This window comes from Galleria mellonella, unplaced genomic scaffold, assembly GCF_026898425.1.
Source record: "Galleria mellonella isolate WM207_F2 unplaced genomic scaffold, CSIRO_AGI_GalMel_v1 utg139, whole genome shotgun sequence".
Lineage (NCBI taxonomy): Eukaryota > Metazoa > Arthropoda > Insecta > Lepidoptera > Pyralidae > Galleria > Galleria mellonella.
In genome coordinates, this window is record NW_026441995.1 from 4786740 (window position 1) to 4805368 (window position 18629).

At 32.2% G+C, this 18629-nt stretch overlaps 2 protein-coding genes across 2 annotated transcripts; both read right to left on the reverse strand.

Annotated features, from left to right (window-relative positions):
* Nucleotides 1-3302: 3302 nt before the first annotated feature.
* LOC113511652 (transmembrane protein 104 homolog) lies at nucleotides 3303-11124 on the reverse strand. Its single transcript, XM_026895332.3, has 5 exons — nucleotides 10774-11124; nucleotides 9242-9454; nucleotides 7991-8250; nucleotides 5176-5390; nucleotides 3303-4767 (listed from the first exon to the last, which is right to left on the reverse strand). Exons 1-5 carry the CDS (start codon nucleotides 10810-10812, stop codon nucleotides 4007-4009), a joined length of 1488 nt encoding a protein of 495 aa, XP_026751133.2. The 5' UTR covers nucleotides 10813-11124; the 3' UTR covers nucleotides 3303-4006.
* Nucleotides 11125-13254: 2130 nt separating this feature from the next.
* On the reverse strand, nucleotides 13255-17560 carry LOC128202611 (uncharacterized). The gene is made up of 2 exons (XM_052903530.1): nucleotides 16511-17560; nucleotides 13255-15986 (listed from the first exon to the last, which is right to left on the reverse strand). Exon 2 carries the CDS (start codon nucleotides 15979-15981, stop codon nucleotides 14110-14112), a length of 1872 nt encoding a protein of 623 aa, XP_052759490.1. The 5' UTR covers nucleotides 15982-15986; nucleotides 16511-17560; the 3' UTR covers nucleotides 13255-14109.
* Nucleotides 17561-18629: the final 1069 nt, after the last annotated feature.

An 18629-nucleotide genomic window follows, 5' to 3' on the forward strand; every position in this document is an offset into this window, starting at 1 on the left:
TACAATTAGGTACTATTGGGACTGATTCTATACTGTTTGTTAAGTATATGAAATCACCAAATATAAAAAGGAACACGGTTTTTATAATGTCCTATATCTTCTTACAGCAAGTGTCAAAAGATGCAAAATGCAGTGCCCAAATGTTTAAATAAATTTAAAGAAGTAATTTAAACTTCTCTTCATTTTATCTCTTCATTTTAATCTTCATCAATCTTTACAAATTTAAATCTTACTAACAGTCATGTCGCCTTTTTACCATAAAAAAAAATTCAGTAACTTATAAACTAATATATAATAACTTATAAATAATACAATATTAAATCAGTACGTATTAAAATTAATTATCATTTAGATGGTTGTTAACATGCCACACTTATCAACAAATATATTCCGAAAAAGCTTTTAAACAAAATTAAACACGAACAAAACATGTGATTTATATCTCTACTATTAATGTTATACTCGTAACTGTAACACCTATTATTCTTCTATCTTTTTTTAACTTTTTTTTTGTCTCCGCCAATTTACAATTCTATCAGACATTCAATGGTTGACTGGAAGAGATCCCTTTTATAGGATAAGTCCGCAATTGTATTAATTCTTTTCTAAATAATTCTGTATCCTATAATTTAAGACTTTACTGTACAACAAAGAAACAAACTTTTTCCCGTGACTACGTCAGCATAAAATGGAATAAACAGCAAAAACTGGAATAAAAAGGAGCCTATATCCGTCTCCATCCCATATAGTATGTATATACCAAATTTCATAGTAATTAATTAAGCCGTTAAGACGCTATATTGTAACGAACAAACACTCACATTTATAACACTAGTAAGGGTGGGCGCCTAAAATGTGAAAATAGTAACCGAAAATCGCATTAAAATTTCTCTTAAAAAACGAATACCTACCAACACTATATTAAATTCGGAAATTTAAAATTCTATCAAAATGTAAAAAACTTTATCAAGGACGAATATAAGGATTACGCTGCCTATAGATAAGTAGAATAAATTAAACGACACTTTCTTATTAAGAAAATAACATTCGGGTCAATTTGAGTCACCATTCCTCTAAAACTATCCCAATTTAATAAAAAAAATATATATATATTAAAACTAAGTCTTTATTATAAAGACTAAAATAAACAAATTTTCCAATAGATTTAAGTCCAAATTATTGCAATTTTATTTTATGATGATCCATAAATCAATGATTTCGAGAAATTATGTTATTAAATATTAAATTAAGAGATAGTTTTCGAGAAATAAGGCATCAGAATCGACCCCAATGTCTTCTATCAAATTAAGTAGTTTTATGTTACTATCCTTTTATACATTATGATTGTAATAATATTTTATCCAATCACATATAGATGTGTTTTTAAAACAATTTACAAATACTTATTTGCAGCGATCAACGCTATAACCTGATTTTAAATAACACTTGGAATAGCAGTCAAGCTGACAGCCCACCTAATTAAAATGGTAACCGTCGCATATAGGCAGGAATAGCATCACAAAATACATTGTGACGTCCACGGTCCCCTCATGCGTTGCCCATTACCTAGGGCTAAATTTTATGAAAATTAAATTGTCCAATGTAAACAACATATATTATTCAATGTGTCCAATTCAAACATAATTTTTGTATACATAAATTCTGAAATAGCCTCATATGCGAAATTATAATAATGGCATAACCAGTTACTTTGATTTAAAAACTACTGTATCGATTTTGACAAAAATTCTATGGGACCAATCAGAAACTATATTAAAAAAAAAAATTAAATCCGTTTATAAATTTAAAAAAATAACTAAATTGAGAACCTCCTCTTATTTTGAAATCGGTAGGAATGGCAGGAGATCATGAGGTGGCAATTTATAACAGAGAGAGAGAGAGAGATTTTATGAACTTACTTTGTTTATTGTTTTCGACAATTGTTTTAATTCCATCTGGAAGCCTTCTTCAGAGGCGTATGAGACGCTTTGAAACAAAGTGCTGTACTCCCTCAAAAGACTTTCGAATGAACTCAAACCAATTGTCGAAAACAACAAACACAGTTAGTTCGTACAATTCCCAATGTGCATGCATATAAACATTGTTATAAAAATTATATAAATTTTAAAAGCAATTATTTCATTTTAATTTGACAAACATTGTTACTTTAATGATATAACAATAAAAAATTAATATGCATGAAATAATAAATAGTTTTAAAAATAATAAAATCCCATATTTTATAATAGCCGTTGACATGTATTTATATACGATATATTGACTACCATTGTCAAATTAAATACTACAATAAAAAAAAAAAACTACTTAGAAAGACTCAATAGTGACAAATCATCAGTAAATCTTGCATGTTTGAGCGTTGTAATGCTATCTTTGGGTATTGGTAAACAAAATATGTATATAATAAATTACATTTTAATTAACCTAAATTATTACTAGTCTTTGATAATGGCTGTGCTCATATTTTAAGTAGGAATTTGTATAAAATAATTGTATTTCAAGTTTAGTGTGTCACATAAAGTATTTTTCCATGAATTCACTATTTATATGGCATGGATTGCAAAATATTAAGATTTCAGCTTTCATAGAACACAGTTTGTTAATAAAGCTAAAGGTTACGTACAAGTCAGAAGAAAAAAAAATATATATATATATATATATATATATATATATATATATATATATATATATATATATATATATATATATATTACAGAGTTCACCGACTTCACTGTGATAAATAATAAAAATTAGACGTATGACTACCACGTTACAATGTATAGACGCTGTAACGTGGTAGAATAATAAAAATAATAAAAATTACATACAACCTATTATTTAGCATGCATTCTCTATTATTATTATTATTTTACAAATTTCTCAGCTTTTAACGCTAGTAAAAATACTACACTTACGGGTACGTGACCAAGTAAGTGCAGTGTGTATGTTTTGTATGGAAAATTATGCTTGTGTATGACGTGTGACTACTTTCTCCTCGTCTATATTTAAGATTTTTCTACCTATTCTGCAAGTATTTAATATGGTAGTCTTTTGTAAGGAAATGTAGAGATTTTTTAGTAGACCTATTTGTTTTATATTATTATTATTATTTTTCATACGTTTAATAAAGATTTTGATATATTTAAGAATGCCAAATCATTATTTTTTTTTACTACATACTTATACACTTTCTATTTACATATGTACATATGTATAGTATAATATCACATTCTATCTTTACACACAAATATTGGTTGAATTGTAAATATATATTTTTTTTACAAAAATAATAAAATAAAATATAGAAAATATAACAAAAATTAAAAAAATTTACGCAATTTGGCGTTTTAAATTAACATTTGATTGTGGCAAGACATTCAATGTTAGAAATATGCTAAGAATACATCAATTAATTGATAATGTACAATAATATTGCCATGTGGTCCCGGTACAGAATAGGCCAACCCATCCTTTCCCGTGGATGTCGTAAGAGGCGACTAAGGAAACTTAACGGTCGAGGGATAGGCAACAGCATCTTAAAACATCACCAAGGCCTAACTGCGGTTGCCAACCTGGCTGCCAACTGGAAAAACCCTTCCAAGGTATTTGCCCTACGTTCAGCATTGAACAATTAACGGATGATATGGTATGGTATATACAACTAGGCATGAGTAATATCGATACCACTCCAATATTGGATATTCACGGCGGAAAATGGGTCATCATCCATTTCGACATCGCCCGTATCAGTCAGATATCTATGTTCAATTCGACCGGGAGCCTCATTTCGATATTATATATTGGATAACTGCTATTTAATATATCCGTTATTTGAGCAATATATATATTGTAATCACAATATATAGGTATTGCTGTATATTCCCAGCTCTATATACAATAACAGATAAACAAATACTATAATTAATGGCAGTAAAATTTGGCATCACAGAAATTGATCAAAAAAAAAAAGAACCAAATCGAATTATCGTCATGATATCTTTTCAATCATGTGTACGGACACCAAAATTATGCACATGCAGGACCATAACAAAACGAATATTGCCCAGGCAATATTAGAGAACGGACTCTTGTATATGTTGACAACGCCTAAACCTAGCAGATTCGCGCAATGTCTCCTAGCAAACACTACTAGGAACGTCGGTATCAGATACTGTATGCCAGTGCCGGCGTACGAGCCGGTAAATTCTATAAGCTTACTTATATCCTCCAAGTAATATGTTAGCAACAACGGCGGGACCACAGTTACGACTGGAAACAACAACTTCCTCAATATAAAATTGTACGACTCCAGCCGAGTGGTGTCTAAGAAGAGACTCTGCAAATTGTTCCTTAATGTTATAGCTATAATTGGAAAACTAGTCGAGAGCGTGAACACGGGGAATAGAGTAAGAAAATATTCTATGATCCTCAGAAATATGTTTTCGTTGTCGCTTGGCACAAAGTTCAATGTGTACAGATCATTTAAGTGTTTGAACGCGAACGCCCCAGTGAAGGCTAGAACGAGATAGAATACGCTTATCAGGCCGTAATCCAGAGAGAGATGGAGTCCCAAGTGGTTCTTACGTCTGATGGGGCTGATGAGCGCCGGCAGTGAATGATGGCACATGAAGGAGTAGACGCATGCGCCGAACAGCGTCGGCAGCCCTGTGAAGTCGAACGCCGGTGGCTGCGCGTGCGGCTCGACCCCTATTAGCAGATGTATCGCCAATGATATCATTATGGCGAAAGCTGAAAGTAAAAAAAATATTCTTTTTAATATTATAAATGTGAAAGTAAATTTGTTTGTTTTTTACCTTTTCTCTACTGACATATTAAGGATTATTTTTCATTTCTATATGGCGTATCAATTTATAATATAAACAAATTTTTAAGTTAAACCTTCACAGTTAGCAAAAAAGGCATTCAATTTGGTACAATTTTTGGTACAGGAACAAATATACAGAAAGACAGACAGATAGACAAAATTAAAAAAAAATATTGTTTCGACATCTATTGCTTTTAAAAACCCTTAATTTTAATATGTTCCATGCACAGATGTAGATCAGTTACAATTTTATTATATTATAGTAAATTACATCGATTTATCAATTTTATATTACATCAAATTCGAGAACTTGAATAAAATGAGCTACGCACCCAACCACCTCATTCCGGATGTGAACAACTGTAGGTACTTAGTCTTCTGAACATTGCAGAAAACGAAGGGTCCCATAATTCCAGCAAACGTGAGTAGAGCGGCTCGATAGCACTGCAGCCGGGTATAGGCCCCGGGGTCAGTACCGGCGGCCGAGTTGTTGAAACAGGACATCTGGTCCCAATTTGAGTCAGTTGCGTTCGGTGATATGGGTGAACTGTGGGATGAAATTATTTTTTTTATGGGTGAAAATGAAATAGTGACTTCGCCTTCGCTATCGGTATACATTCACGGGGCACCAGTGAGAGATGATAGGTGAGGCGGAGTTCAGGTCAGTTGGCCCATGGCGACGAATTCATTAATAATTAACCATGATGGCTTCCAGGGGAATCCGCGTGGAAGTCGACCTGATAGTATATTATTAACAATGTTATATATATATATATATATATATATATATATATATATATATATATATATATATATATATATATATATATATATATTCTTTATTGCACTAAAACATACAATTATTTAAATTAATTAATTAAATCCCCATTACAATCTCTTTCTCCCAACTGGGGCCGTTAACCCTTATCAGTAACAATTCCTCCCCCCCCCCCCTAAATACACAAAACTAGCGAACCGTCCCGACTTCATCATAATGGGCTAATTGACCCGCCTTTTCATTTTTACCTGTCATCTCTCACCGATGCTCCGCCAGCATATAGCACAAGCGGGGTTACCATTCCATTATCGTCAATAAAAAAAGATATGATAGAACCTCATTCTTTTTGAAGCCTTTTGAAATACTCATTTGTACAACATCCCCTAAATGCTAACCATTTCGACTTCAACCTGTATAATAGCAACGCGTTTGAGCTAACCATCGAAATTGCTACAACTCTACCTATATTTTTAACATTTCTGTTTGTACAAGTGTCATTTCAATAGTGAATCATAGCAACACAGCAATCAGAAACACTGTTAGGCAAGTCTGTATTGAGTTTCGATAAATAGGCAATGTGTTACATCATCCAGAGGGAGACTTTGTACAAAAGTCGATTGCTTGGGTACCTCTGACCCATTCGTGTTTCAACCGTGAAGCAGTTGTGTTTGCATGGCTGTGTTTCGGTTTGAAGGGTGGGATATGGCGTGAATTTACTAAGTACAGAGGAATAACACCTGAGTCCTCAGGAATGGCAACGCATGGGGGGGGGGGGGGTATCATGGGCGAAACAGTATACTCTGTTATGTCCATGGTACTGCTCTTGTCTATAGGCGACTGTTACCACTTTCCAGCAGGTGGGCCGTCAGCTTGCTTGTTCGTCAGCCAGTCAATGGCTTTAAACATGAGCAAATCACAAGTAGATGCCCCGGCTTCGCAGGAGTGCAATGCTTCCATCTAGTTTTTGTATGCAATGTGCAATTATTTGTTAAAATAATTTTAATCAAATAACCAGTTATATAAGGACCTCTGGCTGATATCAAGATAGATAATTATTTAGTACATTATTTATTGTTTTATGTTTTATAGTCCCTAAGATACAGGTCTGGCCTAATTTGGGAACTGATGGTAATGCAGATATTTTCTCGTTGAATATAAATTATAAAAATTGTAAATTGTAAATTTTCATAATGAAGTAATGAATTCGCGCAGTTTTGCTTACGAAAAAATATAAAACTATGAAACTATGAAGTTTGGATAATAATAATTTTCATTTCCGACTACAATTTGTCTTAATAGAAACTAATGAAAATGTGAACAATCAAATCAAATTGACTGTACCATAAGACATTCTGATGTCCAAGAGCAGTACAAATTAAAAATATATTTAATATTTTATCGATTATAATCGTTATTTAATAGCCTTTACTGATAATACAATTTCACATAAATGACACATTCCACAATTTTTAAGAAATGGATAAATTCGATTGCATCGTTTGATTCATGCAATAACAATAAATTGTTATATAAGATTTCAACTATTCCTGCTTTTTTTATGTTATTACCTTCTATTAGTTTGTCTTGTGACATAGGTCGCAACGATTTCAATTTCTCTCTATAATGTGTGGTTTAACGCCACTGCACCTGCCACTTCTTTCAGGTCATCTTCCCATCTAGTTTTTTGTCTCCCTCTGTTTATTTTACCATTTCGTGGATAACATTCAGTCAATTCTTTAGTCCACTTCTCGTTTTTGTCTCTCATCATAATGCCCATTATTATATAAACGATTATTATACAAATATATTAATCGATTGTTTGGTTTCTTTCTAATTTCATTTAGAGAATATTTTCCTAATAATGTACACAAAACTTATTTACTTCTTCATTAGGTTCCATTCAAATAGACAATAAGAACACTTATTTGCCTATATTTCCTTCGAAATATCAGTACACAGCTGATAAACATTTTGTCCTAATATAAAATTTCAGCCAAACCATATACTTGCACAACTCATGTGCATTGCACCATGCAATTTTAAAGGTTTTACTATACAAGCATAAAGGGAATATTCGCGATCCAATAATTTGCCTGATGATGACTTGTTTAAATGTGAAACACGTGTCGTAAAACGTGAACAAAATGGAAGTCGGAGATTGACGACTAATATGGAAGGTTGTGAAATTTTTTATAATAATAATAGTGGTAAATTTTCGAGTGTTGCCAGTTACACACATACTAATGATAGCGGAATTACACAAAATAATTCTAATCAGATATCCAGTGTTAGGGACTTTTGCAAGGTAACATATAGTTCAGTAAAATATTCATAAAAGGAAACTTAATGCACAGAAAAAAAAAACTTACCACACAACATCCATAACAGATTTGGCGACGGCTGCAGCATAAATAGACAAATCGCCATATAGATATATACATAGAGTGCAGTAAAACATAGTACGGCCTATTTTGTTGAGAAACAAGTCCGCCATCTCGCCAAGTTCGACGCGGCGGTCCAGACTGTAGTACCGAGATGGTATGGACTCCCCGCATACTAAGGGCTCTTCTAGGTCACCATAGTTCTGCTGGGATGTTGTAGCGTCATCATCAGAATCATGGTCTTGGATCTGCGAGTAGATATATTCAGATTTTTTTTTAAATCGATCTCGGTTATTATTTCGGTTGTATATATATTTTTTTTTTATTACCTATGAGGTAATAAAGTTCCTGTCAGATTTAGTTATAGATACATTCCATAGATTTTTTATGAAAATCGGTTCAGTAGTTTAATTTTTAGACTAAATTTTTTTATAAAACTTTAAATGGCAAATAAGCTGACGGCCCACCTGATGGAAAGTGGTAACCGTCGCCTATAGACGTGAGCAGTACCATGGACATAACAGAGTATACTATTTCGCCCATAATACCCCCCCTGCATTGCCATTCCTGAGGACTCAGGTGTTATTTCTTTGTACCCTGTAAATTCACGTCATATCCCACACTTCAAACCGAAACAACCATGCAAACACAACTGCTTTACCATTAAAACACGAATAGGACAGAGATACCCAAGCAAACGACTTTTGTACATACTGTTGTAATACTAGTTAGTCACAATTGAAATCAGTTTTGAATTCCCAATTTGATATTCAACAATTTTTTTATTTAAAATGGCAAGCAAGCCCATGATGACGCACTACTTTAAACCTTTACAATACACTTATTGTTCCCGAGTTTTTGTCCACATAACTGGAATATTTTCATTGATCTGTATAAAAAATAGCCTATATTCTTCTCCACCCATATTTTTTTTTATAATTATAGCATAACATGTGACCACACCATTTTGAACAAACACAGAAACAATATGGTTCATGAATATGACCAACCGAAAAGAGAATTATTTACTCTCAATGGTTGACTACACTATACGGGTTTAGTAAGTGCTTTTCCATGTTACATTTGAAGGATTCATGGTTCCTAGACGAAGGAAAGATGTATATATGTATACATATATAGTATGTGTATACCAAATTTCATAACTGGTTAACCTGTTTAGGACTAAAGGTAAAAAACAAATTCACTTTGAAATTTATGATATTAATAAGCATTACATACACTATCTCTCTTTATGGCTTGAAGTCTCTTCCATTTGTAAACGGCATTGGCACATGCCATTGTCTCTATGACATATGTGGCATTCATGAAGCTCATAAATGCAAGGAAAACCAGTGAAATTGTGCTGAGGCCCCATCCTGCCCTCGCAAAAGCTGCTGGCAATGTCAGTGCTCCAGTACCAACAATCAGATTAAATATATAAATTAATCCCACCTAAAAATTGAAAAAAAAAAAACAAAGTTTTAATTCATATTTCTATACAAAAGTTACATGTATTTGTTAAGAGTGTTCATAATTATTTTTTGATATACTCATTTATTAGAACTCATTAAACTATCTCATTAATTACAGGTCTTACCTAATGGGACAATGATAACAGTAAGTATAATAGACGTTAGCATAGTAGTGAGATATATAATGACAATATTCTTATAGTCATTGTGAGTCAAGATGTTCGCCAGCAGAGAACTTTTTAAATCATCAGTCAGAAATATTGAAAAATGTTTAATTGTTTTAAAAAGAAATTGACAGAAAAGTGTGATGTTGCCACACTTTGGTAAGTTAATTTATGAACACTCTTAATGTATAAAAATTTTTATGTCTAAATATCATATTTTTAAGAATAATTTAGTGCATTTTCTCAATTAGTAAATGTTTTAGTAGTAGATTTATTGTTTCTTCTTTCATAAGAAAAAAATATTATCTATTTTTATTCAAACAATTCATGATTTTGATTATGAGCATTAGCAGACTTCTATTCAGAATTTCAAATGTTGTAATAGTGCATATGTACTCTTAGAAGAGGCTCAGTGTGAAAATTTGAGTCCAATTTACATTACATGTCTCTCTTGTACTCAGACATTTTTTATGATACTTTGTTTGCATCCTGGGCTAGGCACCTGTTATTCTCATGTGGGTACAGTCTACCCAGCCCCCCCCTCCCCTTTAATACACCTAAAGTGTATTCAGAATTACCACAATACCTTCCTGGCATTGCCTAATACAGCACAATTGTAGCAAATACACCAATCAATTTATTATTTTATTTTTAAAATATAATAATATTGATAATAAAGATCCTCTGGTGACCAGTAGGCTGGCTTATACTTTGGTCAACGCATTTCCATAGTCATTCAGCACACTGCCAGTATCCTACCAATTGGCAATAATCTCAAAAAAATTTTTTATAAGTAGTTTTTAAGGTTTATTATTGATATTTATAGTACTTAGATGTAAGAAGTGTGTATATAATAGATAGATTAATTTTTTTATAATAATAATAATAAAATTATAGATTTAAATATATGTTTTTTATTAGATACATTAATATTATTTAATTAACATTTATAAAATAATACATTAAAATTAAGATTATATAAACATCTAACTCTGGAGGCTAAAAAGTTGGATAATTTTTTTTAAATGTAAGACGGACAGACTACGGTCAAGAAATTAAGTGCCATATGTTTGCAAACGATTCGTTTTCTTGATTATTTCAATAATATGAAAATTAGAGTTGAAAATTTTCTTACCCATACTGAATATTGATCCGCATTCTCTGTAACAGGCATTTTTAGGATTCGCTTAAGGTCTCGAAATTGCTTGGTAAAGACCGTGTTTGATAAACAACATTGCTAACAAATACTTTAATTTTATTTTATTGTTGACTAATGACAATAAGTTATTAATGATAACCGATCCGATAAACAAACGTAAACTTGCATATAACAACAACAAAAATATACGCGATGAAAAAAATCAAGGGCTTATCAGTTTTTCTTTCTTCTCAAAATTGATTAAAGAAAATAGAAAAGAATAACAGATCACTTAATCATTCGGTTATTTAAAAGTTGTCTTTACACCGACAAAATACGGGAAAAGATGTATGTTACCATCTTGAACCAATAACACAATGAAATAAAATTAATACCCATAGTGTTGTACATCTAAATGCTACTCAATCCACAAAAGCGATATCGGTTAGTGTCATAAAAGAAGTAGCTATTTCATAGTGTACAATTATTAAATTTGATTAAAAACATTCACGATAAAACAAATATTTATAATTAGTACAATTTGTTTCGCTGTTTATAAATTAAAGTTCTATTTTAAGTCTATGAGTAATTCAAATTTTCTATTATACTTCTACTACAGCACAACGACAGACGAATTTGAATTTTAATAAAATAATTCTTGATATCGATAAAAATTAAAATTAGCTGAGTCTAGCTAGCTATCCTCTTCATATCCCATAAATATTAATCATGCATATAAGTGGTTTTCGGAAATAGATCTCGTTATTTTACATATTGTGGAGTTTATCTTACTTTAGGAGTAGAAACGGATGAATTTGTAATTGATTACTGCCACTCGAGAAAGCATATTGTACTACAAGTATAGTATTATATTATAGTAGTATTATAAATTTGTTTTTAATGTTTTTTGTGCGAAATAATAATCCAATAGTAACATGTCTACGATTAATTCAGAATACATGTAGAAAATTCTAAATCTATGAATACGCATCCTGGTTAGTATATTATTATCAACTATAGTCTATTAAAAGTATTTACTGTCCCTTTAATCTTTAGTCCATTATTTATTAGCATAACTCTCAGTCCACCGTTTTTATTCATTAAACTGGGCGGGTTTTGGTAGCCAATGTACATTTATATATATATTGATTGACATTTATCTTCAACTTGATATGAATGTACATTGGCGAGTGTATACATTCCTACGTATTTTTTAAGTATGTGAATAATTATTTTTCAGATGCTGTTTTATTATTATATCATCATATCAGCTATTATCTATCCACTGCCAAACATAAACATATCATAAGGAACAATTCTGAGCCATCTGCATCTACTGACCTTCTACAATGCATTTGAAGCCATCACTCTATCTAGTGGTAGATCGACCTACAGTGCGATTGCTCGTGCAGGGTTGCCACTCAAGAACCTTATTATTGATTGCCGGTTCTTCGAGCTTTGTGACCAGCGCACTGCCACTTCAACTTGCTTATTATTCGGGCTTTGCCGGTGACTTCAGTTATTTTAAGCAAGAAGATGTGGCGTATTTTTTTTAAACGCTACTTAACCGAGTTGCATTGATCGATAGACTTCTCAGTCGAAGTTGGACTTACCTAGTCGGACGATTTGTTTCAGGTATATATACTCGTCAACAACTTTAAGCAGTTCTCAATCACAACAGGTATAGGTATGACGTTAGATATGATTTTAGTCTTATCCGTGTTCGTATTAAGATCTACCTATTGAGAAGCATTATTAAAGTCAAAATCGAAAAGTTAAAGTTGTATCGAAAGTAATTCGCCATTGATACCATATCTTTTCCAGTCCAAGATTTTGAAAACGTCTTCCAATGCAGCTGCGAAGAAATTTAGGGATATGACGTCACCCTGTCTTATATCTTTTTACACTGAGATGGGTTTCGTGTTTTTGTATCAGTATAAAATAGTAGAACGCATTAAAATCGGGAAACGTTCCAAATTTTTTACGGAAATTATACCACGGATGTCGGTTTTCAACTTTATTAGTTAGCTTTGTTCAATAGTCAAATCTCTGCAAACTCTTTGGAGCCTTAATTCCGCTCTATTGCCTGTTTAATAGTAATAGTATAGAACTGGTGTATATTTCGCCGTTTGATTATGATGAGATAAGATGCTGTTTTTCTAGTCACAAATCTTCCGATTTTGCATTATTTATTTTTATTTAATGCGCTAAAGAGAATCGTCATTAATCATTTACTAAAAAAATTGATTTAAAATTAAAATAGAACAAAATAAAAAAAAATAAACTTAAATACTTTTACTATAAATGTATTTCATTTTTAAAATGTTACATTATGAAGTGGCTCAGTCTTTTATGACTATAGTCGATATCGATATTTTTAATAGAGACGTATATTATAAAACACTATGAATATCAATTTATTTCATTGTAATATATGGAGATCCATAAGTAAAGACATAGGAGCCTGGTACGCAGGAATAAATAATGAAACAAGAAATTATTTTGAAATCGAATATTTTATACCCAGATATCTTTTGAGATTTAGGAATTGTAAATTCAGTATCCATTTATATCGTATGAAAATAATTGATTCTCTAGTTTGTTCTATATGCTCCAAAAATGAAAACTACATATATTTTTTATTGCCCGGCTTTTTTTAATATAAACAAAATTTTTGGATTTGTTAAACTTCAAGAAATATTTCAGACTATCCCGCCATCTCTTCAGTATATCGTGAAACGTTCTGCTACATTATATAAGAAAATATTTCTTTTCATCATTTATTTAAAAATGTAATACTTATGCCTTATGGACTATCTAAAATGTCTTAAAAAAGATGTGGCAGCTTTGTCTTGTTAAAATATGGAATTACAAATGTTTACTGAAGATCAGGCTGTATGGCTTAGTTCTTTTGCCTTTCCTATTATGAATACATTAATACTACTACCATTTAAATGTGTTGTCGGTTCGAAAAGGTAACATACATTCATTTCCCAGGTTTAGTGGCTACAAAGCCACCGCCATCTTTTAAAAGGTAGTGAATCTTGCTCTGTGCCAAGTATTGTATTATGACTAGAGATGGGCAATCCACCTGGGTGGGTTTAAAGTCTGGTGGGTAAAAACCGGGTGTTTTGGGTTTATTGGGTTTAAACCCCATAAACACCCAAATTTTTGGGTGTTTATGATTTTGTACTTCATCATCGTCATCTCAGCCGCAAGACGTCCACTATACTGGACATAGACAATATTATTATGCAGCCTACAGAATAAAAAACTTTTAATTTGATTTTGAGTTTATTAAGAAAGAGATGAAAGTAAAATGTAAAACTACAGTCAATCACTGTCAGATTCAGAGTTATTACAAGCGATGAATTGTATAGGTTCGATAGGCTCTATTTCGTCTAAACTGTTATGTTCATTTACTTGCTCAATGAAAGCTTCTAAGGTATTTTCTTCATTAAACTGAATGTCCTCGCATTCAGCTTTATGTTTAAGATTCCAGTTATAACAAATGAATGAAATTTTTTCAGTTCTTTCAGTTGTAAGTCGATTTCTTTTGTTATTATGTATGTAGCCTTGGATACTAAAGGAACGCTCAGTGGCTGCCGAAGTACAGGGAGCTGATAGAATACGAATCGCTACTTTGCTTAACTCAGTGGAACCACAAATACCTTTCCACCATATTAGGGGCTCAATGCTATCTAATGAGCTCCATACAAATCCTCTGGCCCAAAAGTTTTCTTTAGCTTTATAACACGCCAAATCTGCCATTACATTTGACAAACTTAAGTGTTGGCTTAAATTGTAGATAAACTCCATACCCTTAAGTTCTTCCTCTTGAGTAAGTTCGACTCCTAGAGTCCTGGGGTCTAGAATATATGCTGCAAAATGTATTGGCCTCATTGCCATATTGCATCTTGAAGATACTGATGTTAGAATCTGCTGTTTGCTTTCTTCGCTCAATGTCGAAATCTCATTTAATGCAAAACGTATCTTAGCTTGTACATCTCTAAATGTAATGTATGTGCGATGCAAACGATTCTGGTCGCTCTCTAAGTAAAATATGCTTTCAGTGACTGGTTCCAAAATACTTATACATTCCCCTGTCTTCGTCCAGAAATCATCACTTAGAATTAAATCTTTAATATCTCTTGAAATTACCACATCTTCTCTAACTGTTAATATTTGCAAAGCTATCTTATTTGCTTTCAAACTTTTTAACGAAGTAACATGACTTCCCCATCTTGTAGCACAAGGCAATTTTAGTGTTTGTGTAGAATCTTCACCCTGCCTTGATTTTATCAACAAGGAACTTAATCGTTGACTCCTTTTAACAGTTTTTATTATATTTATGGCTTGCATAATAAACACAGTTACTTCTTGTATCTTTACAATATCTTGGCACAACAAGTTAAGGATATGTGCACAGCAACCGAGAGGAACAACATGTGGATATTTGAGTTTTGTTAATTCGAATGCCTTTTGTATATTTCTAGCGTTATCGCCAATAAGTACAAGAAACTTATTTGCTCCATACACTTTCATTACTTTTTCAACTTCTTGGCTAAGGTATTCACTAGTGTGAGGATTACTTTCTGTATTCAAACTTTTAACGTATGCAGGTTGAGGTTTTGATATAAGAAAGTTTATTATTCCTTCATTTCTTAAATTAGACCAGCCATCGCACTGAAGGTGTAAGTAACTACAAGCATTTAGTTCCTCATTTAACTCAAAACGCATTTCTCTATATATTTTATCTAAGTATTTTGTCGCTAAAGCTTTACGTGAAGGTATTTTAAATTTTGGTTGCAATTTTTCGAAAAATTGTATCCATAAAGGATGTTGCACCATCGATAATGGCGTCCCTGTTACAAATATAGCTCTCGCTAATTCTGTTTTTATATGATCATCGGTGTCTTGAAACTCAGCATTTATTGTAGTGTTAGCAGACGACGAGGGGCTTATAAAAGAATCATTTGTCTCTATCTCTGACAGTCCAGACATTTTGGTTTTGGACGAGCTATCTTTTATAAGTTTCATAGAGTCTTTTAATGTTTCTGGAGATTTTGGACAAGTGATAAGATGTTGAAGCATTTTGGCAGCATTACTGAATTTGTAGACCTTATTACAAAGCTTGCAAGAAACAGACTTGTTTGGTAAAGTACGGTAGTGCTCCCATATGCGTAAATCTTTAGGTCTCCCCATTGAACCTAAAAAAATGAACGATGATTAGTTGGTCTGACGAAAATTCAACAATAGAGTGCCTATTTTTTTACAATGATTATTTCTTGTTATTTACAATAAATTTATTAAAAAAATAATAAAATAAATACAAAAAACCTTTGTAAAATTACATCTCCTCGGAGGATTAAACGCAGACGCTAGTTTATTATCGTATTGTTCTGTATTTTTCTCAGCAACTTCTTTAATTCGATTAGGTACTTACGCATATTATGTTAAAAATAAATATCTAGTACACATCTTAGGCTATCCACCATTATTATCCAATGACGACTCTCAGCTAACTATGCACTATCATCCAAAATAAACGTGTATGGAAAATTTTATCCCAGTCGGTTGAGGATTGAGGATAATTGCATCAACATACGAACATACCTACATACTTTTATTTACATAACGCAAGCTAAATAAAAGCTTGTAATAATACATCTAATTTTAAGTTAAAATTGTTAAGTGATCATGATATAATTGTATCATTCAAAAATCCACTTACCTTTAATTATTTCTTGTTAAGTATAAATATTATTTCAAATCTGCTCCCTTAATATGCACTTTTTTACTGCTTTTCCTACCTAACACGTTACCAGGAAGTCACGTTACCAGAGTCAGAGTAATAGTGAACACGTTTGACAGTGATTGTCGTCGCCTCATATTCAGCGTCGACGAATAGGGGAATCCCCAGTCATAATGTATTGCATGCGTGGCGGTCTTACTTCAAATCCATAAACAAAGAGATAATTACAGAACTCGATACTAGATGGCGCTGTTTTTGTTTGAAGAAAGTTTGCGGGCTAAAATACATAGAATTTCATCAATGACTTCCACAAAGAACAACATTTCTGTTTTTTCTAAGTCCGTATCTCTTCCGTATATTTCATAAGATATAAGCTTGGGCTACATTGTTATGCAACGTGATTTTGTCGCTGTCTTGCTAGCAGGGTTGACAGATATACGATTTAAATCGTACTCATACTATTATTTGTCTATTTTTTAATGTACGATCGTAAAGATTATGATCGTAATTCGCACAAAAACATATGACTTTTTGGTTACCTGGCAACATTTTTATTATGAAACGAACATGCTCACATCATCAGTCACATGCAACAATTTATTGGGGATTTCCCCTTCACATCTGGCAGTCCTGCTTGCTAGAATATAGGTAAGTCAGCCACAGTTACTGACGATCGATATTTAAAGGGTATTGTTTTTGTGCTAAATATTTCATAAAAACGTTATTTAATACTTTGTGGATTATTAATTTAGTTGATAATCACTGGAAGTAAAATGGATGCTAATTTGAGAGATCAAGATCTTCGTATAAAACAGTTAATAAAAGAAAATCTACGTAAGTACTCTTTTTATACCTAGGTAGGTAAGGTATAATAAACACAAAAGGTACTTAGATCGCGTGTGTTCGAAGCATTTATTCTAATAAATTTAATTTAAAATTGTAGAAAGAAAAAAATGTCTGCCAAGCCGTAGCCGAAGCCGATCTCCAAATATATTTGGCGATAGTGAGACCCAGTGTCCAGATGATTTACCCAGCGTCGTCGCAACAAAGAAAAAAACGAGGATAAAGTAAAAGAAAATTTACTGAAAGAAGAAACAAACTGTTCTAAATGCTTAATTTATGGAGAAGAGGATAAAAGAAATGAGTATTTCGGACTGTTAGTGGCTCAAGAATTTAAATATATACGGCCATGTGTGCGAACGAGGTGTTATGAAGAAATTTTAAAGTATCTACGGGAAGCAAAAGGCCAACATGTTGATCAACTGCAACATGAAAACACTGAAAATTAATTACTTTCATTTTATTATATATAGATTTTTAAAATTTCCTGAAATATTATTAGTTAACGTTTTATTTAATATTGTAGAATTGATCAATACAATTTATAAAAATAATTTATTGGTATTACTTACATATTTTCAAAAAAATACGTAAAAACCTATTTTTTTGGGTGATTATGGGAGTTTATGGGTGTTTATTGGGTTTTTACCAAAGCACCGGGTTTAAACCCGGTGCTTTGCCCATCTGTAATTATGACAAATAATAAAATACTATACAAGTTATTGCATTATCTGTGGCGTAGATTCAGCTTTCCATAATTGCCACTAAAATTTTGGCTTGCAAGAAAAACTAGGTTTAGCTAAATATACACTATGGCTTGCTATGTGCCACAGTTTTTTTTGGAAACCATCTCGATCTCGTCTCTATTTACCAACTGACTTGAATTCTTCCTCACCTATTACCTCTCACTGGTGCCCTGCCAGTGTGTACCGATAGCGCCGGCGAGGTCACTTCATTTTCATCCATTAAAAAAAAGAAAATTCTGACAGTGATCGCAGCGACAATAAAAACGTTCCTTTTCTTTCCATCTAATTTGTTTATGATTAATTTAGGTCAGTTAGGTAGTTACTTTTATTACCTATTGGTTATAGGTAGAAAGGTGTAGACGGTGTAGAGAAGATAGGTAGGTACTTAATTATTTTGATAATTCTCTTAGTAAATAAATAATAGTAAACTACCTGACTGACTGAACTGAGCCAATTGATTTCCTTTCATCATCACCTATCATCAATCAGTGATGCCTTGCTAGCGCTTAACG